Source organism: Chelonoidis abingdonii, chromosome 1 (assembly GCF_003597395.2).
Source record: "Chelonoidis abingdonii isolate Lonesome George chromosome 1, CheloAbing_2.0, whole genome shotgun sequence".
NCBI classification, from domain to species: Eukaryota; Metazoa; Chordata; order Testudines; family Testudinidae; genus Chelonoidis; species Chelonoidis abingdonii.
Window position 1 is genome coordinate 218,843,667 of NC_133769.1, and position 25,149 is coordinate 218,868,815.

Genomic DNA, 25,149 nt, shown 5'->3' on the forward strand with positions numbered 1-25,149 from the left:
CATGAATTAGGTTAGGTCAGAGCAAAAACCTATGAGGTTGTATGAACTGTGGGAAAGACTTAACAGAATTAAAATACAGGGGAAGTCAGCAAGGAATTTTTCCATAAAATACAAGGTTTATAATAAAATACAACTTGTTTATATAATCACAAAAGTAATAGACCACTTCCTCAGTGTGGCATTCAACCCGGTGCTAGGACACTTAAATGGAAACTGGCTTTCCCGCAGGAATTCTTCCTTATATCTTCCAAACAATAAATGTAGTCTCTATCTCATGACTCCTGTGCATGAAGAAGGGGAAGTTGAACTGAGATTAATCCTTTGTTAACATACTGCCCCAGCATCTTCTCCCACTTTGCTTGGAATTTTACAAAGCAAAATAAAAATTAAAAAGAAAAATGCTGGGATTTGATTTGATCTAGGATGATTTAGTTGCATATCTTGACAATACTGACCTCTTCTGGAGGCTGAACTCAACAAGTTTAGCCTCAAGGTTTTGCAAGAGTAAAGCCACACAGTTATGATGATTTGATTAATATGTTCAGATGTGGATCATAGTACTGATGTATGGAATGGGGTGAAGGACTGATATGCAAATAAAAAACTTTATACAGGTTATCACATGGCACTCACTCACCACAGTTTCCTCCTCATGATTCAGCCCTTTAGCCAGGTCACTAGGTGGTTTCTTCATCTAGGGTATAGAGTCTCACTGAACCCACTGGCCAGGCAATACCATTACATCAGTGGCTGGTGGGGTAACCTAGGACCAGCTCACTACTCCAGTTTCTAGCCCAGGAACCCTACAATACTCAGCAAAGCTCTGCTCAATCCCCAGCCTTGCTGCTCTCTCTCTGGAGGGCTGCTTCCTACCCAGTTCCTGCAGGCTCTCTTCCCTACCCTTTTTTTCCCTGGATACACACTTCCCTCAGGGCCGGGCTCCCAGGGTCCTACTCTTGCCCCGCATTCCCTCTTTCTCTCTCTAATGCAGAGGGTGGTTGTAGACTTTCTCACCACAGGTCACCTGAACTTCATCCTCCAACCAGGGGTTGTGGCTCCAGCATAAGCATCTCATGTGTGGCCTATCACACTTATTGCTCCTTTCCTCAGCTTCCTTAACTCTTTTAGGGGTGATGTGGAGTGAATACCCCATCACATAGTTAATTCTTCAAAAACACATTATGCAAATTTCCAGCCTTTCTTTGAAAGACAGCAAATCATGTGCTATATAATGCCTTGTATAAGCAATAAGCTCCAAGACATTGGCTATCTTTCTAAACTGTCTTTCTAATTGTATTTATTAGTTTCTTGGGTCACGAGGAATAAAAATCTTTGGAGATAGCTAGAAGGACTTATAGTTTCTGTTATATGAAAGGGCAAGTTATTGGGGGCTCCTCTACATTTAAAACACTATAGCAGCACAGTTGCACTGATGTAGCACTTCAGTGTAGACACCGCCTATACTGACAGGAGCAATTCTCCCATTGGCACAGTACTCCATCTCCCCGTCGACCTAGTGTTGGCTACATGGGGACTTAGGCTGGCTTAACTATGCTGCTCAGGAGTGTGGATTTTTCATGTTCCTAACCAACATAGTTAAGACAACTTAATTTTCTAGTGTAGACCAAGCCTCAGTTTTTGTTAGATCTTCTTGGGGTGGGGGAGTATGGGCCAGGATGTATATCAGAACTGATTGGGAAGGGTCTGTGCTAATGTCACTGTTGAATTTGAAAAAGGACATTGAAGCATCACACAGTATCTCGGGAGCAGAAGGGTAAGCGTCTCCAGATAACTGGGGAAGGAAAAGCCAAGTAAAGGATGTTTGGTTTGGTTTGTCCAAGAGAGTGGCTATTTCTTTGGCTTGGTCTGCAATAACACTGGTATACTGCTGTACCATTTCACAGTGGTGAAATAGTTCAGACTTGCTCTGTGTAAACGAGCCATTAGAAAATCTTACATAGCTCTCATTCACAATCACAATTCTATACATCAAAGAATGTTGTTTAAAAGTGTTGCCTTTATATCAGAGTTTTTTATTTATCTTATTGTATCCTCTCAAAATAGGCTGTTTAATTTTCTTTATTTAAAAAAAAGAAGTAATTTTCTTTCATTTCTTGTATGTTTTTTTTAAAATATATTTTCCTTTATAAAGGGTAGATCCAGTTTGATTAAAGGCTAATCATATAATGTTTTCAAGTCTTGAGGAAACTCTGAAGAACTTTCATTGAGATAATAGATTGCAAATGTGAAATATTTCATTAAGCAGCTTTGAAAATTGTCTGCTAACCACTCATCATTAGTAGTAGCATCCTCAATCCTACTGAGGGCTGATTGCATGATCCTAAGCGTTCGTTGCTGTACCACTTGTGCCTCTGTTAGCATTGTCACGTGATTAACTTTTAGAACTGTCCCTTCCCCACATGATTAGCTCGATTAGTGCTGTATTCCAGTTTCTTTTCTAGTCATAATTTCACACTGCCCTGGAAAAATACTTCTTTCAAATCTAATGCACAGTTTAGCAAACTCAAGAGCTTTGGAGATACAGTCTGTATTTTGCTGATCATCTGAACCATAACCTATACACAATTCCTTATGCATGGAAAGGCTAAAAGAAGACCAAAAAATAAAGTTAAAGCAAGCTGTATGCACTGGGAACAGATGGTATAATGCCTGAAAACAAGATAAATTTCAAGCATTGACGTATCTGTTTCTCTTATTTTGTCCATTTACGGATATGGACCCCAAAATCTCCATCTTTATCGGAGTGCCTAAACTGCAATAGGGCTAAGCATCGTACCTCCGACTACATGTCAAGGATTTTGGAAAACAATGGAGAGGTGATATTTTTGCTGGGGGGAAATGATTATAAATTTACACATCATAATTACTTTGAGAAATTTGGTACATTTCCGGTATTTTATTTTTAGATTCACCCAAATAGTGAAATTGAGATCCAAAGGAATTCTGACTGACAGCTTTAAAGAGAAGTGTGTAGTAGACACAGTATTTTACCTCGGGACATCTAGAGAAATTACATACCTGACCACTTGATTTTTTTGTTGCCTCACAGTAAAAACAGCTGCAAGTGCATTCATCTGTCTGTCACTAAAGTATCTATTATAAACATTGAAATTCAGAAGTGGCAGGTTGGTGTTTTTGGCACATTTCTACTACATCCAGACAAATGTCATTTAGTTTTCACATCTGGTATTCAGTCCTTCAACCTAGGTAAGAAAAAAAAAAGTGTGTGTGTGTGTATTTCTCTACTTTCTATAGGGAAAATGAATGTGCCATGTATTTACACAAAATTGATTCTTTGTAAGGAGGCTGCCACAAACAAATTGCAGTGGTATAAACTCATCAGAGCAAGCATCTAGAAATAATAGAGATGAAAAGAAAGTATACTTGAATGATCGTTATGTAAAGATAACAGTGGAAGAGAGTTGTGTATGGAAATGTGCAAAGGTTGCATAGCTTCGCTTGGACTGTGAGAGAGCCAAATTCAAATGGTTGGATTTAACTCCCATATTACTCTGGAGACCCTGCTCATTACTAGCTCAATGGGCATTAATTAATCTGTGATTAGCAGTTCAATGTCTTGCATGTAAATGTGTGGAAAAGTAACACTGTTTCTGAATATGTTATATTGTAGCCCAGCGTGGGAAAGAAATTATGCTTGGGCACTAGATAATAGCTGTGCCTCCCTTCTTCCCCTCTACACAATCACGTATATGCTCTGTACAAAATGGTCCTCTGTTTTAAATAACATGCTTAAAGCTGCACATTGAGATGGTATTAAAAGGCATTTAACAGAAGCAGCTATGTGCTTAGTGTCAATTTACTTTCACATTTTATGGCAAGATGCTTTGGGAGTTTGTGATTGTCATAAACAGATGGTTAAGGGTTAATGTCTCTTTTACCTGTAAAGGGTTAAGAAGCTCAGTGAACCTGGCTGACACCTGACCAGAGGACCAATGGGGGGACAAGATACTTTCAAATCTTGGGGGAGGGAAGTCTTTGTTTGTGCTGTTTGTTTTGTTCGTTGTTCGCTTTTGGGGCTAAGAGGGACCAGACGTACACCCAGGTTTTCTCCAATCTTTCTGAATCAGTCTCTCATGTTTCAAAATAGTAAGTAATAGCCAGGAGAGGCGGATTAGTCTTATGTTTGTTTTCTTAACTTGTAAATGTGTCTTTTGCTGGAAGGATTTTTACCTCTGTTTGCTGTACTTTGAATCTCAGGCTAAAGCGGGGCGAGGTCCCTCTAGGCTATATGAATCTGAATACCCTGTAAAAAATTTTCCATCCTGATTTTACAGAGATAATTTTTACTTTTTCTTTCTTTAATTAAAAGCTTTCTTTTTTAAGAACCGGATTGATTTTTTTCCTTGTTTTAAGACCCAAGGGGATTGGGTCTGAACTCACCAGGGATTGCTGGGGGGAAAAGGAAGGGGGGGAAAGGGTAATTCCTCTTTGTTTTAAGATCCAAGGAGTTTGGATCAGTGTAGCCTCTCAGGGTAACCCAGGGAGGGGAAACTCTGGGGGGAAAAAGAGAGGGGTGGAGGCTAATTTCTCCTTGTGTTCAGATCCAGGGTTTGGGTCTTGGGTTCCCCAGGGAAGGTTTTGGGGGAACAGGAAGTGTGCCAAACACTATATTTTTGGCTGGTGGCAGCGTACCAAATTTAAGCTTGTAATTAAGCTTAAAAGTGATCATGCAGGTCCCCACTTTTTGGACTCTAAAGTTCAAAGTGGGGAAAAAACCTTGACAGTGATACAACATCAAATCAAATATATGCAAGACACCCAGCTCTACACTTCTTTTGTATTCCTGCAAAAAACACCATCTCCTACATATCCCAGGAGCCTGGGAGAGAGCAGCACTTGTGTGGTAAGCCACAGGCTGACATTCAACCCAGCAAAAGGGAGGTAGTGTTGACGGGCAAAGGAAAGCATTGAGAACAACCTCACAATCACCCACTACCAAAGGCACATGCCCTGTAATAATCAAGGTGGTCTGCAGATTGTTTATCCTCTGGACCCTTCATTGCTGCCAGATGCACAAATAGCTAAGGTTGCTAAAAATGTCACTTTCAACCAACAGCTGACTAGGAAAGAAGCAAGTGCCGTTGCTTGAGGTATTTAATACTAGAAAAGACAAAACTCTAGGAAATATACTCTTGGAAACAATCCTTTATTGGCAGGAAAATAGATTGCTTGATATAATATGTCGTTATCCAGCTTTAATTTTTATGAAATGGTTCCAAGTACAATGTATTGTGTTTCAAAAGGAGATGAGGAAAATCAGAAGTGGGATTATTTTGGTCTTGAAAAATGGTGTTGATTACATTAGCTTGTGTCCAAACCTCAACATTACCAGATACTCAAATAAATAGTTGGTGTTTTGACCTTTTTTTAGCGCCTTTGCAAATTTCCAGTAGAGATAACTCATAAGGACTTTTTCTTCCAGGCAAAATAGTAAAATGTTATCCTGTTTTAAATTCAGTACTCTGGGCTGAAAACCTTCAAAGGGGAAATTGTTGGTTTTGTAACCACATCTATTCTAGCAATAATATTTTTGACTGGCAAGCAGAAAGTAAACAAGCAATTATTGTAAAAATTGAATTATATTCTAAAACCTTGACATCCAGGAATTGTGTAGACTATAACTCTCTCTATGGAAGCACTATACTTTGCATTTTAAAATACATATTTAATTTTTAAAAGATACTGGGAATTAAAGTCTGACTCTTTATGCTTAAAGATAATAGAAACTATTCTTCTAGCCGTCACTTCAGTATCTTTTGAAAGCAGGTCATCCTGGAACTTAAAATGATGTGATTTTGTGCTAATGAATAATTTGACAGTTTTGCTAGTGAAATACAGATTGATAGTCTACATTTGTAATGCACTGTATATGGTATAATAAGCCATACATTGTGATGAAAATGATGCCATAAAAATAATGATAGTTTATTGCATAGAATAGTCTTATACAAAAGGTAATAAAAAGGTAAATATGAAGTGAAGTTGCTTGCTTAAAATATATCTCCATTGTGTTATTTACTCAATAGATACATAAAACTTCACATATAATGTCAAATGGCTCATAATGTATTTATAATCTATTTTAAATCTCTCATTTTACTCATAATGTCTACATGCAGCATATTTTTTAACTTTCTGTCAATTTTTGTAACAAAATAGTTTTATCTTTCATATTCATTTTTTATCAGTATTCTTTATTGTTATAGGTGGAAAGCATTCCTGTGAAAAGACACATTTAGTGGTAGTTATTCAAGCAAGATTTCTGAGAACAAAAGATGTAATTGTATCATAAAGCTTTGCCTTGTCTTGTCTCATAGAAAGGAAAAAGAATTGAAATACATTATTAATACCATGAATTCCCCCTGTAGTTCATCTGCAACTGCCTTTTAGAGTCAACTGAATCCATTAAAATTATTAATCCGTGAGCATTTCAGATGAGAATTACTATTATTTTTTATTTTTAAAATGGGATGAACTTGTCTGCTTACAAGAAGGGGAGAGAGGTGGCACAGGCTGTAGCTTCATTTAATACAGGCACCATGCCATGCTCCCCACAAAACTCCTGCCTCTGTACTTCATTTCTGATTTAAAATAATCCTGATATTCTAGCAAAGAGATCCCTCTGTATTATTGCTTACAGAATTGTCTCTATTGTGATGTGGACAAGTAGTCATCAGACACTAGGTTGAAGCCACTAACTTGTTTCTTATGTGATTACATAACCTAGGGCAAAACTCTACTCTTATATGCTGCTTTCTTATATTTGTCCATTTTCAGTCATCATCATTACAATCCTCATGTTTGTGCACAGAGCACGATGTTGGAGTCTAGGGTGAGATTCTAGCCCCCATTCCAGGCCTTTTATGGAAGGTAAAAAGACTGGACTAGTTTAAAGGGGCCCTAAAAGCCCTGGTTCTGGCTGGGGAAGGATTCCTCTGGGACAAGCCCTGTAAACACAGCTGGAATGCTGCCTTCCATGAACTCCCATGCCCTGAGGTAGGGAACCTGTTGGGGAAAGGTTAAGATTAGGAGAGGTTATACTTGGTGGAAGGGCTGTAGGGTTTGCAGGAAATATAGTAGTCCACTCAGGCAGCCCAGGAAGGGCTGCCATAACTTAGACAGCTCTAGCCTCCAGAGCAGTCAAGGATCTGGAGGACACAAGCCATTTTGGCTCCCTCACCCCCCTGCCCTACAGGCTAGAAATTCAATGCTGTGCTTCCTAGGAACTCTCACTGATGATCCTTATACAGATATGTGACCAGACCTTTGCTCCTAATTGGGTGCTAATGAGAGGAAACATACTAGTTATGGATGCACTGTGCAGCTAATGCTTTTCTGTAATTGGGAGAAGTGGGAAACCTTTGACAGGAAAGCAAGGTCAAGATGCACAAATGTTTTCTTCTCTGGCGTGTGGGGGCAGCTCTTCAATTGCAAATTCCTTCCTTGGTTTTTCTTGGATCCCACTGACATGGCATTCTCTATGTATGCCATGAAAGCGCCTCTTGCAGTCTGTCAAACAGCCATGATTTTCTAGATCCTTAAGGTCCAGAATAGCAGGCAGTGTACAAGTAGGAATGTTTAATAGTTTTAAAAAGAGAGAGATTGTTGTCCTATAATCCAGGTACTGAAATAATCTCTCAACCCTCACTTAGATGGGCTGTACTTATTTTCTCAAACGTAACTTTCACTCTATTTGATTATCTAAAGTGTCATTGGTAGTGAGGATCACTTTGGACTCGTCGACTCTGCGCTGCAGCATGGACTAAAGAGGTGTAAATTGCAGAGCACACCAAAGCGCCGTACTCTAGATTCCCCATGTGAACACTGCTGTCACAAACTAAAGTTGCCTAGTTCATGTTAGTTTGCACTGCAGCGCAGTGTAGACAGGGCTTTTATTTCATTATACATCATCAAATGTTATATACATTTTTTCATAATTGGAAACAACCATTCATAATAATAATAACTTTTTTCCTCCATTCAAAATGTATATGATATTGATATTAATAAATTCCTTTGTTTTTGTTTACAGATGAAAGGGAAGATGTTCAAAAGAAAACATTCACAAAGTGGGTAAATGCACAGTTTGCTAAGGTAAGGGAATTTCCTGTTTTCCTTTATAAATCCAAGATTGTTGTGTACATATACGGTCAGATTTTTGAAAGAGCTTACTTCCACAATTGGGACCAAATTTGCAAGAGAGTTCAGCTGGGGACTGAGCACTTTTGAAAACACAGCTCCTTCATTTAGTTGCCTAAATTGGAACTGAGCTCTTCTGAAAATGTGGCTCTTAATATTGAAACTTTTCTCTGTAATCCCTCTTGGTTTTGCAGTTTTATCACTGAAAGGATTTGAGAAAGTTGGAAAAACAGAGTTATCCTTTTGCCTTATTTCTCCAATTATGAAAAATCAAATCAAATCTTAAAGACCTGAAGTTTAATATGTATGTTTGAATAAATTTCAGCTGCGGCTTCTTGCACAATACTGTTACCTCCCTAGACCTGACCAATTAGCCAATATTCAGCATCTTGTGGGTTGTTTCTGTTAGGTGGAGAAATTGATAATATGAATCAGATATGTCTTAATTGCAGTCCAGTTTATTTATAAAGAATGTACACAAAGTCCTGTTTCCCTGAACACAGTAGGAATCAAACAATAAGAGACAGTTTCTTTGTTCACCATTCCAAGCCTCTTTCCAGCCAGCACTTAGCCCACTTTCTATATTAGCTTTTTATCAGGGTCTCATTTCAAGTGCTTCTCTGAGGCTTCCTTGCTGTCTTGTCTGTGTACGTCTTTGTCTTTCTGTTTTTATTTCTCACACACAAGACACACAGCTCCATCAAACAATAAGCAAGCCCTTACCTCCTGCTTCCTATTTTCATTCAGGCCCCTGTCAAAATCTTTCAGATCATATGGCTGAAATCCTATTCCAGCCTTGCATGTGGATTATGTTTTGGGTTGTAACTCATATTGTTTCAGCTATCTATTATATAAAGGAGCTTACTTGCATTTTACGTTTATCTTGAATGAAGAGCAGCTGTTACACCCACTAGCTTTAGTAAGGTTTTATCCAATCGCCCAATATATAATGATATAATCAGTTACAAAACACCGTGTAATAGTTCTTTCGATAGATGAGCTAGAACCAAACCTTGTGATTCAAATGACCTGGGAGAGAAGGTCGTCAGAAAATGAACACAGATCTGCATATAAGTGTCATAGCTATCCCATCTCTCCAGCAGGGAGCAAACTGAAAGATCACCCTCAGAAAGTGTCAGAAATCTGGGATCTCAGTTTTGTGACTCAACCCCATCTGTACTTCCACCTCTGCTCAGCTGCATGATGTGGGGGTTACTCTGTTGGAAGTGATGTTAATTCAGTAATGCTAATGTGGTATGTTGTGATAAAACTACAGTGATGACAAATTATAAAGCATGTTAAGTTGCACAATACAGTGTGTGAAATTTTTAAACGAATAGTCTTGATTGTACAATTGGCTCAAATAGCTTCTGTATAGTTTCAAAAGTGTGTCTTGTTAAGCTGATTAGCCTTAAGGGTCTACATTAATTATAAACAGATGGTAAAATATGTTATGTCACTCCTTTTTCTTACTCAGGAGCAATGGAATCCATTTCATTAATCAAGTATGAAATATTAGGGGATGAGTGAGCCAGTTAGCAAAAAATGAAAAACAAGTAGAGGTGGACCTAACTAAAAGGCTAATTTCAAATGTCCTCACACCTTAGGGACACCATAGAAATAAACTCATTTGTCCTCAAAGATAACTTGCTGAGTTGAGTTCCTTCCCCGCAAATGGGTTGTTTGTTTTTTAAGTCCAAGGTGCACCAAACATCTCTTGAACACCCAGAATTCCAGTCACATCTAAGTAATCTCCATTCACTATTCTGGACTGAAACTCTAGGGTATTGAGCCTCACATGCCTGCTACGTATAATATTAATCTGGATGTAAGCAATATTTGATCATAAATGGTAAATCTTGAAAATCTGCCTCCTAATTTAAGTGTGTTTAAGTTGCCTAAAAATGTCTGTGGTTTGGCAATGTGTGCCTTATTAAGATCATGTACTAGGAAGAAAAATTAATGCTTTTCTGGTCAATATTAACTATGGTCTCTTGACACGTTTGTAATGACACCCCTGGGTTAGATCATATGTGAAGACTGAACCTTCATTTGAAAGGACTTTGAGATCTAATAATGAAAAGCACTATGGAAGAGCTGAGTGGTGGTATTACTGTTGTTGTTGTTAATATTCTATTATTTATCATTAGTTATTGTACCAGGTCCCTTAGCTCAGTGGCAGTAATAAATTCATAAACTCACTAATCACTAGACAGGGACAGAGAGCCACATCACGTTATTATGAGTTATACAAGCTTCAAAGAGCAAGTTATTCTCAGGCTTCTGCCTCTTTTCCCATGCAGTTGCAGCCTGTGCAGAGAATTTGGAAATGAGAGACTTCAGAGGGGCAAAAGAGATTGGATTAATATTTATCCATGCAGTATTGCAAGAGGATACCTGGTATTTTCTATTATGGTTTTGTCCAATGAGAAGTAGTGCCAAAATACTAATAGATTTAAGAGTTGTGAACCTTAATGATCTATGGGCCAGATTCCTAGCATGTATAAAGTGTCATTGCTCTACTGATGTTTGCAGAACTATGCTGATTTACACTAGCTGAGGATCTGGTTTTATATCTCTTGGCTCTATAGTGACATAAATAACCAAGGCTTCATATAGCTTGAGACACACCTGTCTCAGACATCAAGAGAAAGGCAAGACAGCAGCTTTTGGGGAAGACAGAATCTTTCCAATAAATAAAGGGTTAACCACTTGCTTAACTAACATACTCTGTAACAGATTATACAGTGTGGTTAGCTAGGCTTTTCAAAGTGATTAATCAGTTTTATAAAGTGATTTCTATTCTGTTTAGTATCTTTGTGGTTTTCTCTTTATTTTTTGCACTATACCCATTAACCTTTATCATTAAGATTACTAGAATTGTTTGAAGCGACAAAGAGTCCTGTGGCACCTTATAGAATAACTGATGTATTGGAGCATAAGCTTCCGTGGGTGAATACCAACTCTGATGAAGTGGGTATTCTCCCACGAAAGCTCATGCTCCAATACATCTGCTAGTCTATAAAGTGCCACAGGACTCTCTTTCGCTTTTTACAGATCCAGATGAACATGGCTACCCCTCTGATACTAGAATTGTTTGGATAGCCTATTAAGTTGGGAGACAATAGGCTGTCCTACTGGAAGGAAGGAAGGGAGGGAGAAAGGAAACTGAGACTAAGGGAGGTGGGAGGAGGAATGAAGCATTGTCTTGTTCCCTGTCAGAGGCAAAGGAGCCATACTTACTTCAAACTGTGACAAGTGGGGATTGACACAGCTGTGACCAGATGGGGGCTAGGCTTCTTTTATGGCCCTATACATTGTTTGGTTTTGCAGGGGGTATGGAAGTGACATCAATATATTTAGGGCATTACAATGGTGATTTTGCAGTGTGAGGTTGCTATGTTTGTCGTATGGATTTTTCACTGAGAAACTCAATTATTTTTACTTGCACAATTAGATACTTTATGTGCCACCAAAAGTAACATGCTTTCTGTCCTCTGTGGGAATGCAGTGGGACAAATGCTCCTAAGGACATGTGTACATTCAGGAAAGATAACAGGAATCAACTAAATCTATGTAATTAGTGTGCGAAAGTAAAGTGCAGTAAACTCCTGTGTACATGCTCTCCTTCAGACATAAACTGGCCAGTTTACTTTAGCTTAATCTTCCTTGAAGGATAACTTATGTGCTTTAACTTCACATGTTTAGTTAATTCAGATGAGAGAGGCCACAATTTGGCTCTTAATGTTTGAAAAGAGCTCTAAGATAAAAGGGAAAATGTAAACTGAAAAGCAGAAAATGACACTAGAACTGGGGAGGCCTGAATCACAGTTGCATGTTCTAACTGTTATCTGGGGTTTTCTGAACCTGAAACTATGGTAACTAGTCTCTGTTGTTTAGGCAGTTTCAAGAAATAATTAAGTGCTTCTGTCCGATAAATGATTGGTACACACAAAAGTGCTTTCACTCAAAAATCCTTGTTTTTATTGAGTCTAAAGCGCTTATCTAAAATAACAGTAGTCTAGAGCACCCCAGACTTAGTTACCCAAAGTCTGAGGTGGTATCAAGTGATCAGCAGCAGGTTTCTGGTGGACAGCCTTCCTCCTAGCCGCTGGGGAGTTGGAGGTCAGTCTCCTAACTCCTTGAAATCTCTCTCTCCAAACTTCTCCGAATTGCATACTCTAACTACTCTCTTTATAGGTTGTTCAGAAAAAAAACATAAGTCATAGTAACTGCTAATGGGTTAACAATTTCCCTAGTATCAGTAAATAACTCATAATTTTACTTATGAGCAAAGCAACTTCCAGTGAGAAACTTGTAGTCATAGACACCCAGATGCAAGATCAGCGATCCACACTCCCTCCCATTCTCATAAATGTGTCACTTTATCTATCCTTATTAGCAACACTTCAGCTGTGCAGCTGTTGTTCCTGACTAAATGGTGTTCTCACTTTCTGATAATGTGGCTGAATACACAAAAATGGCTACTGTTATGTCAAGTCCAGTTCTCTCTTAACATTAACCACCAGACAACCTGCCTTTCTGTGATTAGTCATGAGACAGTAGACCTAGCAATTACTATCATGTAACTGACACGTGATACTTGAGTCATGCCAGCTTTAAAAATGTGGAGCATATTTCTTTTTTTAAAATATTGTTTCATTTAAAATGATAGAAAAGAGTTTCTCCCAAGAGGTTAATTTGTAATATAATGAGATTCTTTTCTGCGTGTATAAGTGTAGCACAGGTGCATGGCATAGCCTAGTTCTTTATTAATAGTGCACACTGCAAACTAATTAGAATCATTACGGGAGGTATGTTGGTCCTGTGCAGGATGGTTATTTTTAAGATCTGAGCTTTTTCTAAATTGTAAATGGCAATTAATTTTATTTTTTTAACAGAGCCTGAATAATGTAGAGGCTATTTATAGGTATCACGTAGAATTTTATAGTAAATAGCTTAAATGTAACTATAGTGCTTTAATAATGTCTACAGTGCATTTTACAGAAGCTTGGGTGTCATCAGTGTTTAAATATTTTTACAAATGAATTGCATAATTGACTCCATAGTAGAAAACATTATTGATGCCTGAATCTCTATCTAATAGTACACAAAAAATAAGGCACTTACAAATGGCAACTAATTTTGCAACCCTATCTAGAACCTGCCAGCATAGCAAAAAAATGCCATAAAATCAGTGCACTCACATAGGGCAAAATAAATCTACAAACATTCACCAGGTGTTGAGAATAATTGATATCACTCTTTCCTGATGGAACGGGCATTTCAAAATAAACAAATATAATTCTAATGATAGTGATAAAAAAAAAAAGATGAACACTGAAAAACAAAGCAAATAGCTAAGTATTGTGAGTTTTGTCAGTTTTAATTGTATGTCATGTTCTGATGACTAATTTTAGATTCTGAATTGTTGCTCAACATTGTGACTTATAAGTGGGTTGCACATAAGAACACTAATTTGTGGATGAGTTTTCAACATTTAAACTTCAAATACTGCAAGTCAGCAAGATGAATTTGCTTTTCTTTTATAGGCATTTTTGAGTGCACAGGGTTTAAATTGAGTGGTGCATTCATGCTAGGGCTGGACAAATATATAGTGTACAAATTTACAGAGGAGCCGATTATACATCTTAAATGTGCTTTTTACCATGGCACAAATACAGCAGTTCACTTTCAATTGGGTCATGATCAGAGCTGGTTGAAAAATTCACAAAAACTCACAAAAAAAATTTGTCACTGAAAAATGAGAAAGATGAGGGCAAGGAAAATTGATAGACCAAAATGAAAAAAAAAAGACTAATTTTTCATTTTACAGTGTAATTGAAAAAATGAGGGGAAAAACTACTATTGGAGAAGAAAATTTTAAGTTTGAAAAAAGGCAATTTTGAAATGGGGAAAAAATAGTTCTGAAATGTGACCATTTCTAGTTATGTTGGTGATTTTTACAGTAGCATTCAGGGGCATGGTCCAATTGTAGTAGACAATATGAAAACAAACATGTAGTAAAGAGACAGTCTTGTCCTCAAGAGTTTTCTGTCTAGCTTAATGACAAGACCAAACAGGTGACAAGACCTAAACAAGTGGGATAGTGCTAACGGTTTTTAGAGAACAAGATATAATGATGTTGGTGGCTTGAACGGTGACTGGATGGCTCACACAACTGATAACAATATATGCAGTTTTAATTTTTTAAGTTACTTGTAATTTTGAACTCCAGTTGCATAATAATCAAAACTAGTTACCATTAATGGCTATTTGGTGGCTTAAGCAAGATGGTTTGATGGTATCAGTCAAGGTCCTAGGATCTGATTCAATGGCCTTTGAAGTAATTCAAGAATTTCAGGAACTTCACTGTGTCCCTAGGGGTTTTGAATTAGACCCCTTGTGCACAAAAGTCCGCATCACAGAAACTACTGCAACAATTAGAACCATGACTGGAATTTGCAGTGTGGAGAACAAGGATTTAAAGGTCAAGGACACTGTACTACAACAGAGGAGGGCCGAGTATAAGATGGACCATTGTGGGGAAATCTACACCACTATTTCTCATGTATCTAGTCTGTGGCTAAGCCTTCAGTTTCCCATGCTGTCAATCTAGTGCCCTTCTTGACATGTAAATTAAACCAAAACCCACCATTGATAACACAATGAATGCAAACTACAGTACAAGAAGTTAGGACACTGAAAGGGGAAGACATTACTGGATGGATTTACAGATCTGTTGAAGGGCTAGCATTCATAAAATTGTGTCAACCACTGAGACTAATGCACTTATGATTTTATTAGCTGTGCCATTTTCTTTAGTCTCACTGGACTCAAATTAATATGCAGGAAATAATAAAATATTTGACTTTTTTAAAAGATGAAGAAAGAGAAGAGGCAGAGGAGACTCTCCTGCAAAAAAAAAAATCTGCCTACAAAGTTTAGTAGCAATGTTATAAAAGTACTATCTTGACAAGGAACATGCCAGTCAAGTGAAGACAGCTACCGAGTATGGTAAATGAACATCTGGAAGAACTTTCAGATATGTATGTAGAATTTCAGATATGTTTGTTCAAATTCCAGTGATACTCATTAGTCCTTTCCATGTTTTGAAAACAGTACCTTAATCCAGCATATGTTTGCAATATTAGATTCAAAGTTATCCCTGACTCAGGATCTCTTGCACAATATGGATAATCAGCAGGATGCTCTAGCACTACAGGTCTTCAATGTTTGGGGCCAAATTCACAGGTGAGTCTAAGCTGGTATAAACACACCCCTTCTCCTGTGTACAGTGACATCAGTTATGCTCTCTCTAGACTAGAGTTGGTGAAATTTTTCAGTTTGATTAAATTTTCCATCAAAATCTAGATTAAAAAAACAAATTAAACTTTTCATTAAATATTTCTCTTTTAACAGCTGTGCTCTAGATTTACTGGTTCTCATTCTCAGCTACACAAAGACTTATTTACTTCACTGTAGCAGTGTAAAGAGGCGGAAACAATCCTCTGAGGATACTCTTGGAGGTGGGCTCTCCTCAGTCCAATCTGAGTTGGTGTAAGGTTTCTAGTCTAGAAAACAAAGGGGAACAGAGAAGGAGGCAGAAGATAGGGAGGGAAGGTAGAAAAGAGTCCAGGGAAACAGTAACAGGGTCTGAGATTGTATAGATTGTGTTCTAGTCACGGAGTCCCTGACTGGAACCTGTAGTAGTGGGTGTGCCCTAGTTCCTCTATCAGCACTGGGGAAGTAGCACAGTCTAGGAAGTGGAGTGGAAGAGTGTCTGAGATGAAGGAGAAAATGAGTCCAGAGAGAGACAGAGACACCCTGGAGGGAGTAACCAAAGGAGGGGTTGTCAGTCTTTTTGAGAGCTAATCCTCAGCTAAATCATGAGGATGTGCCCCAGTGGTGAATAGTGAATCCCATGACAAGTGGGCTTCAGAACTTGCTTAAAATTAAGCATGTTCTTTAGCTGAATCAAAGCCTAACGTCCTTTCTGTGTCCTTAGTTCAGAAGGTATTTAAGTGTGTGCCTAACCTTAAGCAGGCAAGTAAACCCAGTGTGTAAATTCCACAGTGCTTATAATTAGGTATGTGCTTAAGTTATTTTGCTGAATTAGTGCCTTTGTTTATGGAACAGGGACAGCATGAACAAAGCCAATGTAAGCTTACCCTATAAGCTGCACCTCTATTGTACTTTATTACCCTCTCACCCTCCAGTTCAGAAGTGAAGTTTCTTATCAGGCGATCAGTTGTCCTACTTCACTATCTACAGTCTGTTGTCATTTTATGTTGTTATCTGTCATGTTGCAGTAGACTCACAATGAGGTACTTGTTACCTTATACCAGTAAAGTGCCTTGCACAGCAATGGAGCTACAGCATATAAGTAAATACAGAAAAAAATTGAAGTAACAATTGCCAATTGCAGTTGTGATTTTGGTGATTTGACAGTCCTCCCCTGAATTTACTTCATGGTATTATGGCCATCAAACATTCAGCAATATGGTCAGAGTAGACATATCACCTTTTAGTCACTGTTGACACGAATGGGATTTATTTTAATTGTCACCTTGTAGATTTTCTCTTCTGTGATATTGTAATTACAGTAGAGAGGGGAACTCCGGGTATAATAGAATTGGAATAAAATAGGGCTGTAAAGAGATTAAAAAATTAATCATGATTAACCGCATGATTAATCATGCTGTTAAGCAATAATAGAATGCCATTTATTTAAATATTTTAGATGTTTTCTACATTTTCAAATATATTGATTTTAATTACAACACAGAATACAAAGTGTACAGTGCTCATTTTATTTTTACTACAAATATTTTCACTGTAAAACCCAAAAGAAAATATTTTTCAGTTCACCTAATACAAGTACTGTAGTGCAATCTCTTTATCATGGAAGTTGAACTTATAAATGTAGAATTATGTACAAAAATTATTGCATTCAAAAATAAGACAGTAGAAACTTAGAGCCTATGAATCCACTCAGTCCTATTTCTTGTTCAGCCAATCAGTCAGACAAACAAGTTTGTTTACATTTGCAGGACATAATGCTGCCAGCTTCTTATTTACAATGTCACCTGAAAGTGAGAACAGGCTTTCACATGGCACTGCTCTAGCCGCATCACAAGATATTTATGTGCCAGATGTGCTAAAGGTTCATATGTCCCTTCATGCTTTGCCCACCATTCCTGAGGACATGTGTCCATGCTGATGAAGGGACAGAGATGACAGGAACAGAAGGAGGCAGACAAAAGAAAGACAGAAGCATGAGGGGAAAAGTTAGCAGAAGAACAGTGCAGTGAAACACAAAGAAGAAAAAAAGAGTCTCTAAGTTACCTAAGCAATTGTTAGAAAACCACAAGGGAAGTAAAGCACGAATGAAACATGATGGAAACCAGCTCTGAGCAAAGAGAAACGGGCTTAAGAAGTGAGGAGGAAGTGAGCTGTAGTGAAAGTAAAGCAAATAGAATGGACAGAACTTCCACCCAGCACCTTAGGTGCAGAGAGAGGAAGGGAAGAATTGTCAGAGAGCAAAGGGACTCAAAAAAAAAAAAAAAAAAGCAGTGGAGGGACAGTTGTTCATTTGAGAAGCCGACCCATCTCCTGGAGAAATAGCTGCAGGTATCTGAGCTGGAACTTAGAACAGCAAACAGAGACGATGCAAGAGGATGATTCAAACTGCAACGAACCATCCTAAGAGATTTCCGTACAAACTCCAGACATAGAGAGGCTGCAATCAGAGAATCTGCAACAGGAACGTAGAGTGGTGGGGTTCTGGTTTACTCAGCTGGCAGTGCTCCGGGTCTTTGGTGGGACCTTCAGTGCTGCCAAAGACACCCAGAGCCAGTGAAGGGCCCACCACTGAAGACCCGGAGCGCTGCTAGGTGAATAAAAGCACTGCAGCGGGTGGTGCCTTTTTTTTGATTGCTCCCCTTGTTCCTTCCACGTGGCTACGCCACTGAGCACACCCTTCTGTTCTCTGGATCAGCTCAAGTTACAGGCCTGTCTATTCTTCTCAGTAAGGAGTCCCCAATCACGTAGACCTGCCTTTTCCTGGTGATGATGCGATTTTCCGGTCTATCACCTGTTCCTTTTGGCTGAAAGTCCTCTCGATTTCTGTTGTCCCTTACAGTCCTTCGCAACCCATCCCGTATCCTCCTGGGGCTCATCTTTGATGTTATCTCGATTGACTCTTTCCCTCTTCCTGTAGTACTAGCTGCTCTTCTCTTCTTCCTTGCCCTCTCACCTTCAGCGACCACCTGCTGTGCCCCTTCTTCATTTTCCAACTCCACAAACCTGTTCCTGAGCTCTGTTTCTCCTTCACTAGCCTGTCTTTTCCTCTGCCTGGTTCTCTTAGTCACATGCTTCCACTGTCCACTTTCCTCACCCAGCAGTCTCCCCTCAGAATTCTTTGGTCCTGCTTCCATCTGCAAGTCTGGGCTTTGCCCTTCAGCCTCTTCCTGTCTTTGCTCCATCATCCGCTTGAACCCCTTTCTAAACTCAACCAGAGTTTCCACCTGTATCTCCAATCCTTGGATCTTTTCTTCCATCAGCTCTATCAGGTGGCACTTTATGCAGATGAAACTCTTATCATGTACCCCTTCCAGTATCATGTACATGCTGCAGCTTCCACATCCAGTCATCCTCACTGTGTCTTCCACTGCTGCCTCTGTATCGGTCATAGCCTTCCCACATAAAACCTGTTAGTCCAGGAAACACAAACCAAACCACCACCACCCACAGCAAAACAACCCCCCAACGGGCACCAATACACTGGCAGAACACTACCCACTCCCTTCAGTAGCCTGTCTATTCCTCTGCCTAGGTCTCTTAGTTTTCCCCCAAACTCCCCCTGTAAAGTCCCACTCAAACTCCCCTGTTTACAGCTCTGTTTGCTGGCTCCTGTGCCACTGCAGCTGTCTGTGCTGCTGCCTAACTGGCTGGCTACCTTTATAGGACCCTAGGCAGAGAAGCCCCGCCCCTTAAGTTGGGCTCAACTTCTCTCCCAGCACACTGCCCCTACCAGCCTCCACACATATACCTACAAAATACAATACACAAAATAAGAAAACCTTCTCCTCCAACAGAACTCCCACTGAAACTCCCCTGTTTACATGTGCTGTGTCATCATCCAAGACTTCAATAACATGAAATATATGGCAGAATGTAGATAAAACGGAACAGGAGACATAAATTCTCTCCAAAGGAGTTCAGTCACAAATTTAATTAACACATTATTTTTTTAACAAGCATCATCAACATGGAAGCATATCCTCTTGAATGACGGCCGAAGCATGAAGGGGCATATGAATGTTTAGCATATCTGACATGTGAATATCTTGCCATGCCAGCTATAACACTGCCATGCGAACACCTGTTCTCACTTTCAGGTGACATTGTAAATAAGAAGCGGGCAGCATTATCTCTCGTAAACTTGTTTGTCTTAGCGATTGGCTGAACAAGGACTAGGACTGACTGGACTTGTAGGCTGTAACGTTTTACATTTTTTTGTTTTGGAGTGCAGTAATGTAACAGCAAAAATCTCTATTTGTAAATTTCACTTTCATGATGAAGAGATTGCACTACAGTACTTGTATGAGGTAAATTGAAAAATACTATCTCTTTAGTTTATTAGTTTTACAGTGCAAATATTTGTAATAATAAATAATATAAAGTGTGTAAACTTTGTATTCTGTGCTGTAATTGAAATCAATATATTTGAAAATGTAGAAAAACATCCCAAAATATTTAATACATTTCAATTGGTATTCTATTGTTTAACTGTGCAATTAAAACTGCAATTAATCATGCTTAATTTTTTTAAACACAATTAATTTGTTTAGTTAATCGCGTGAGTTAACTGTGATTAATCAACAACCCTAGAATAAATATATGCAAACACAATGTTGTTATATGATAGATGTGCTTCAGCTTTGCAATTTGATATATAAAAATAGATTGGCTTAACACTAGATAATATTTAAGGATTTCTTTATTCCGATAAATGATATACTTATGTAAAATTCAGCAAAATGTACTCTTGGAAACCAGTGAATTTGTCGTATTAATTTTTCATTTTTGGGGCATAGAATTAAAACAAGTGCAATCAATTACATTATACAGTTTAAGAAAATTTAATGTAAAACTGAAATATTATAAATATAGTATTTCTACTTTATGTTAAAAATTGTTTTTAATCTTCACAGAGCACTTGAAAGGTAAAGTGTTAGTAAATGAAACCATATCAGTACATTCTGCACAAAAGATGGTACAAAATGCAATTAGCACCTAATTCCATTTGAATTAACTACAGATTTGCATATTGACCAAAAGGAACGACTTTTCTTGCTGTACACTCTCAACTAGCATTCACATTTGTGAATAAAGCCCCAATCCTTGTTGCTCTGTGGCTTTCATATAATACATAAAAGTTAATTTCATTAATAAGAAAATGTTGATCTATAAGATTAGTAAACCAGTTACCAAGAAATTATATTTTAAAATAGTATGTAGGAAAGCAGGTTTATTTTCAGCATATTCTAAAAAGATAAAATTCTGCACAGTCTCATGGTAAAAGGGAAATATTGACCTGATTCTTAACCTTGCCTTGACGTGAAGCTTGGCTGCTGCCATGGATTAAAATGCAAGTTTAATTCCATTGCAAAAGCTGAAAATATCAAGGATTCAGAATAGTCTTCAGTCAGTGGGATATGATGAAAACAAATTATTGTTTGAGCAAGTACTTCTGCTTACAGCATGCTAACATTAGGGGCATGCAGCATATGACCTCACTGATGTAGCACACTCAGAGATGTCTTTGGATACAGTAGCCCTGTTCTTTTCCCCTGGAAAACATAGAAATGACCCAAATATTTTTGGTTGTGACTGAAAGATTCAAACAGATATACTTGGAGTGGGGGAAAAATAGGGACTTTTTTAATTAAAAAAGTGATATTTAAACTTCCAAGCAGTCAAGTTATTTCACATATGCACCAAGATGTGGATGGTTATCCAAAACTGATGCTTATCTGAATCTTTGGAGTTGTCTTCAATGGCCCTGCTTTCCCATAAATCCTCTTCTTCCCAGCAGCTGTCACAACTCTCCTGCAGTGACAAGCCCCAGCTCCTAGACACTAGGTGATGACAGAAACCAGTGACTTATTACTTTATTTCATAGCCCCCTTCTTCCATTTCAGAGGGTGGTCACCAGTAGACCCTCTTGGGGTGATGCACCCTCCTCCTTCACCCCATCCAATCAGCCATGCTGACTGGCTCATGGAGGGAATGGAGTGATGGTTCTGTCTGCTTTTGCATCTCTTCACCGCTGTGCAGACACCATGGACCTCTGAGAGAACAGTGAGAGTGCAATTATCTTTGGTCCTTTCACATACTACACAAGGAGTGGAGTGTTTACTTTCTCCCTTCCCATGGGACATAAGGATTGGGCACCATCTAGCCCCCAAAACTATCTGAAATTCATCTTGGTATCTTTTAGTACATTTTATTTGCATTGTTATGCATTGTGTAGGGTTGTGGCAGATATCTTGGTAAATTGCAGAACTTACACTTTTTTAGTTTCTTCTCTGCTGCAAGCTACTCTTTTCCCACAAATGTTCTGGGAAATCATTGCACAGGTTTCTGTCTGAACCTACAATTGTAAATCTTCATTGTCAGAAACACATAAACTTCTCGTTATAAATAAACTCCGCCCTTGGTGACATTAAGATGCATGCTTGAAACATTTTGTCTAATATGAGTCGAGTCATTCAGTGGCATATTTGCTTCAGTCTAATCTTTGCAGAATAACCACTTAACAAATGGTACAATTTAGATGCATTAAACATACCAAGCAAGGTAAACACTACTGGTAGCAATAGTGGACGCTGGCATTCCAGTTCTAATCTCTTTCAGTGGGACTGAAGAAAATCAATTGAGATCGATTTAGCTCTTTCACCTCTTCCCTCACAAATCTGGACTTGTTCTTCATGATCTTTTATTCAAGGCCTCATAGATCTTCACTGTTCTCATTTTAAGTCAGCAGATTCATCAAAAGAGAATTGAATACATGCACTTTTCTTAGTTACAATGTACATAAGTAGCTTGTGAGAAAAATAAGAAGTTAAATATGTCATTACAATAATGGTCTCAGTAGCGAACATGTCTAGCTTTCAAATCTGTAAACATATAGAAATTTTGCATCATTGTCCTTGTGATCCAAATTCATTGTAACTAGATATTATCATCAAAATAACCAAAAAAGCAAAACTCTGCTACATCCATATTTGCCTATATAGCAATTTATTTTACATTTGGTGGGAGGGGAAATGATGTATACGTTCAAACTGCTGCACAGTAGCACCAGCTGTACCATATCTGTACCATACCTTATAATATTGGAGTAAAGCATCACCTGCCCATAGTTCAATGGGAGGAGTTTAATCTATATATAATAGAGATAAGGTGGGTGAGGTAATCTTTTATTGGACCAACTCCTGTAGGTGCAAGAGACAAGCTTTCGACCCACACAGAGCTCTTCTTCAGGTCTCAGAATGGTATTCTGAGCATCACAGCTAAATACAAGATGGAACAGATTGCTTAGCATAACCAGTTAGCACATATTCTAAGAGGGCCTTTCAAGATAGAGTGGCCCATTAACACCTCTACAGTCATAGGATAAAAAGGGGGGAGAGGAGTTTGTGGGTTACAGATTGTTGTAATAAGCCACAAATCCAGTGTATCAGTTCAGTCCATGATTTTTAGTGTCTAGTGGAGTTATGAATTTAAGCTCCCAGGCTTATTTTTTGAAAGTGTTGTGCAAGTTTCCTTTGAAGAGGAAGACTGATAGGTCAGATGTAAAGTGATCGCTTTGTGAAAAGTGTTCACCCACAGGCAACAGGGTGTGTTTGTCTTTTATCATTTTCCTGGGTGAGTTCATTTGAGAGTGTAGTGACTGTCTGTCTGGTTTCACCCCGTGGCGGGTTGACAATTCACTGGCACGGCACCTCCTGCTGCTTGTCCAGGTAATTAGCTCTTTTCAGGTAGGAGCACCCTCTGCTAGCTGCCATCTCGCCTGCCGCTGGCCCCATGTCCCTCTCAGAACCCAGTGCCCTTCTAGATGAGGGTTCTGCCCCCGGCCAGTAGCCCTTAGTCTGTGTCTCCCCTCCCTGGAGAACCCCCACCTCCTATGCCTCCCTTGCCTCAGTGGCAACTGTCAATCATCATTTAGCTCCCGCTCCCTGGGGCAGACTGCAGTCGGTACCACTCATCATCAGCAAGGAGGGGTTGGTCCAGCTGCCACTGCCTTCCTCTGCGCTGCCCCTCTGCAGCCCTAGTACCCTTTCGTGGGCTCTCGTCTCGTCCTGCAGCCTGGGGTTCTGCTAGGCTGGAGCTCCCCAGGTCCCTCTGCCCTTCCCCAGCACTCCGCTGCCCTAGGTACCCTCCTCAGCTTCCCAAGCAACCAGGTCCTCCTGTCTCCATGTAGCTCGAGAAAGTGTGTCTGAGGCTTCTGGTCCTTATTAAGTCAGCCTTGGCCTGATTGGGATGCGGCCCCCAGCTGAAGCTGCTTTCCCCACTCAGCTCCACTTTTCCTTCCTTGCCACAGCCCTCTGCCCGGGCTGTTTTAAGCCTTTTAAGGGAGGAGTGGGTGACCACCCTGCTACACACCCACATAGTTATTGGGGCATTTAGTGCACTGGATGAGATACACCACATATTGTGATAGGCTCCATGATGTGTAGGATCCATGAATCTTAAAAGTGTGTTGTGAGTGGTGTTGATCATTGTAATAATGGAGATATGTCTGCAGGTTTTGCACCTGTTGTTCTGACAGGGTCAGGTGCTGCTTTGAGTTAGTGTGTTGGTCTGTGTGGAGCTTGCTTCATATGTTGAGCTTGCAGAGTTTGGGAGGTTGGTTGAAGGCCAGAAGTGGAGATTCAGGAAAGATTACTTTCAGGCTGGGTCCTCATCAAATACAGGCTGTAGCTGTTTGATGATACTCTGTATGCGTGCCAGTTAGGTGGCAAGTGACAACTAGAGATGTGTAGTTGGAGGAGGTTTTCGTCTTTATGTATTAAATCAAGTTCTGTCATGGTATTTAGGTGGCCTGTTCCATAATACAATATGCTTCTCTAGCAATCTCTTTATTTGGTGAAGGCAGTTTTGAGTGAGTTAAGGACTTTCTCTTCAGAGCATATTCTGTCATATCTGAGCGCATGTCATTCATCTCCTTCCCCAAGTCTTGTTTTCACATTATGCTTAGATGGAACCATGACTAACTTTCCTAGACAAAACCATCACTTTTTCTAACCCATGTAACATGTTCCAGGCTGTACTGGTGGCTTTAAAAATAGGATGCCATTTGGTTGTGTTGACATTTGGGATCTAGTTAACAGTTTAAAATAAATCCCTTCTTTTTTATGATTGCAATTCAATGGGATTTTTTTAGATTAATAGAGATTAAGATTTTCAGTAAACACTAAATACCTGTCCATTAAAACCTGCTTATGAGAGTCGATGAAACTATTTTTATAATGGTATATTATAGTTCCAATTGGATAACATTTTGTTTCCATTGATAGTAGTGAAGCTTGTTATATGATGTATTGAAAAAAAAAACAGTATTTTTTTTTAATTTAATATTACCTACAAAATCCCTTAAAGTCTCAGATTCTGCAAAACTGGGTAGTAATCATTGGAACCTAGAAAATTATAGGACTTCTATACATGTCTATGCAGACACAGGTATCCATAACTTGTTGTTTTGACCCTTTCTAGAATATAGTTACCTGGTCTTAGGATACTGAGGAGCAGGAAGATGTGTTTGGATATACAGAACTACAACACATTATTATTCTTGGAATGGCATGTATGTGGGCTTAATTTAATAAAAATATTTATGGTCTCTTTCATGAATAAGCCTTTAGAAATTGTGGTAAACTCACTTTTTTCATGTTTCTT

At 38.9% G+C, this 25,149-nt stretch overlaps 1 protein-coding gene across 5 annotated transcripts in view; it reads left to right on the forward strand.

Moving 5' to 3' along the window:
• The window catches only part of LOC116822169 (dystrophin-like), an 836,401-nt gene that overhangs the window by 427,760 nt on the left and 383,492 nt on the right, over nt 1–25,149 (forward strand). For all 5 annotated transcript variants that reach the window (XM_075059855.1, XM_075059861.1, XM_032775843.2 and 2 more), the window contains one exon: nt 8,075–8,136. In XM_075059855.1, the coding sequence (XP_074915956.1) occupies nt 8,075–8,136 (62 nt within the window). The remainder of the gene's footprint in view (nt 1–8,074; nt 8,137–25,149) is intronic.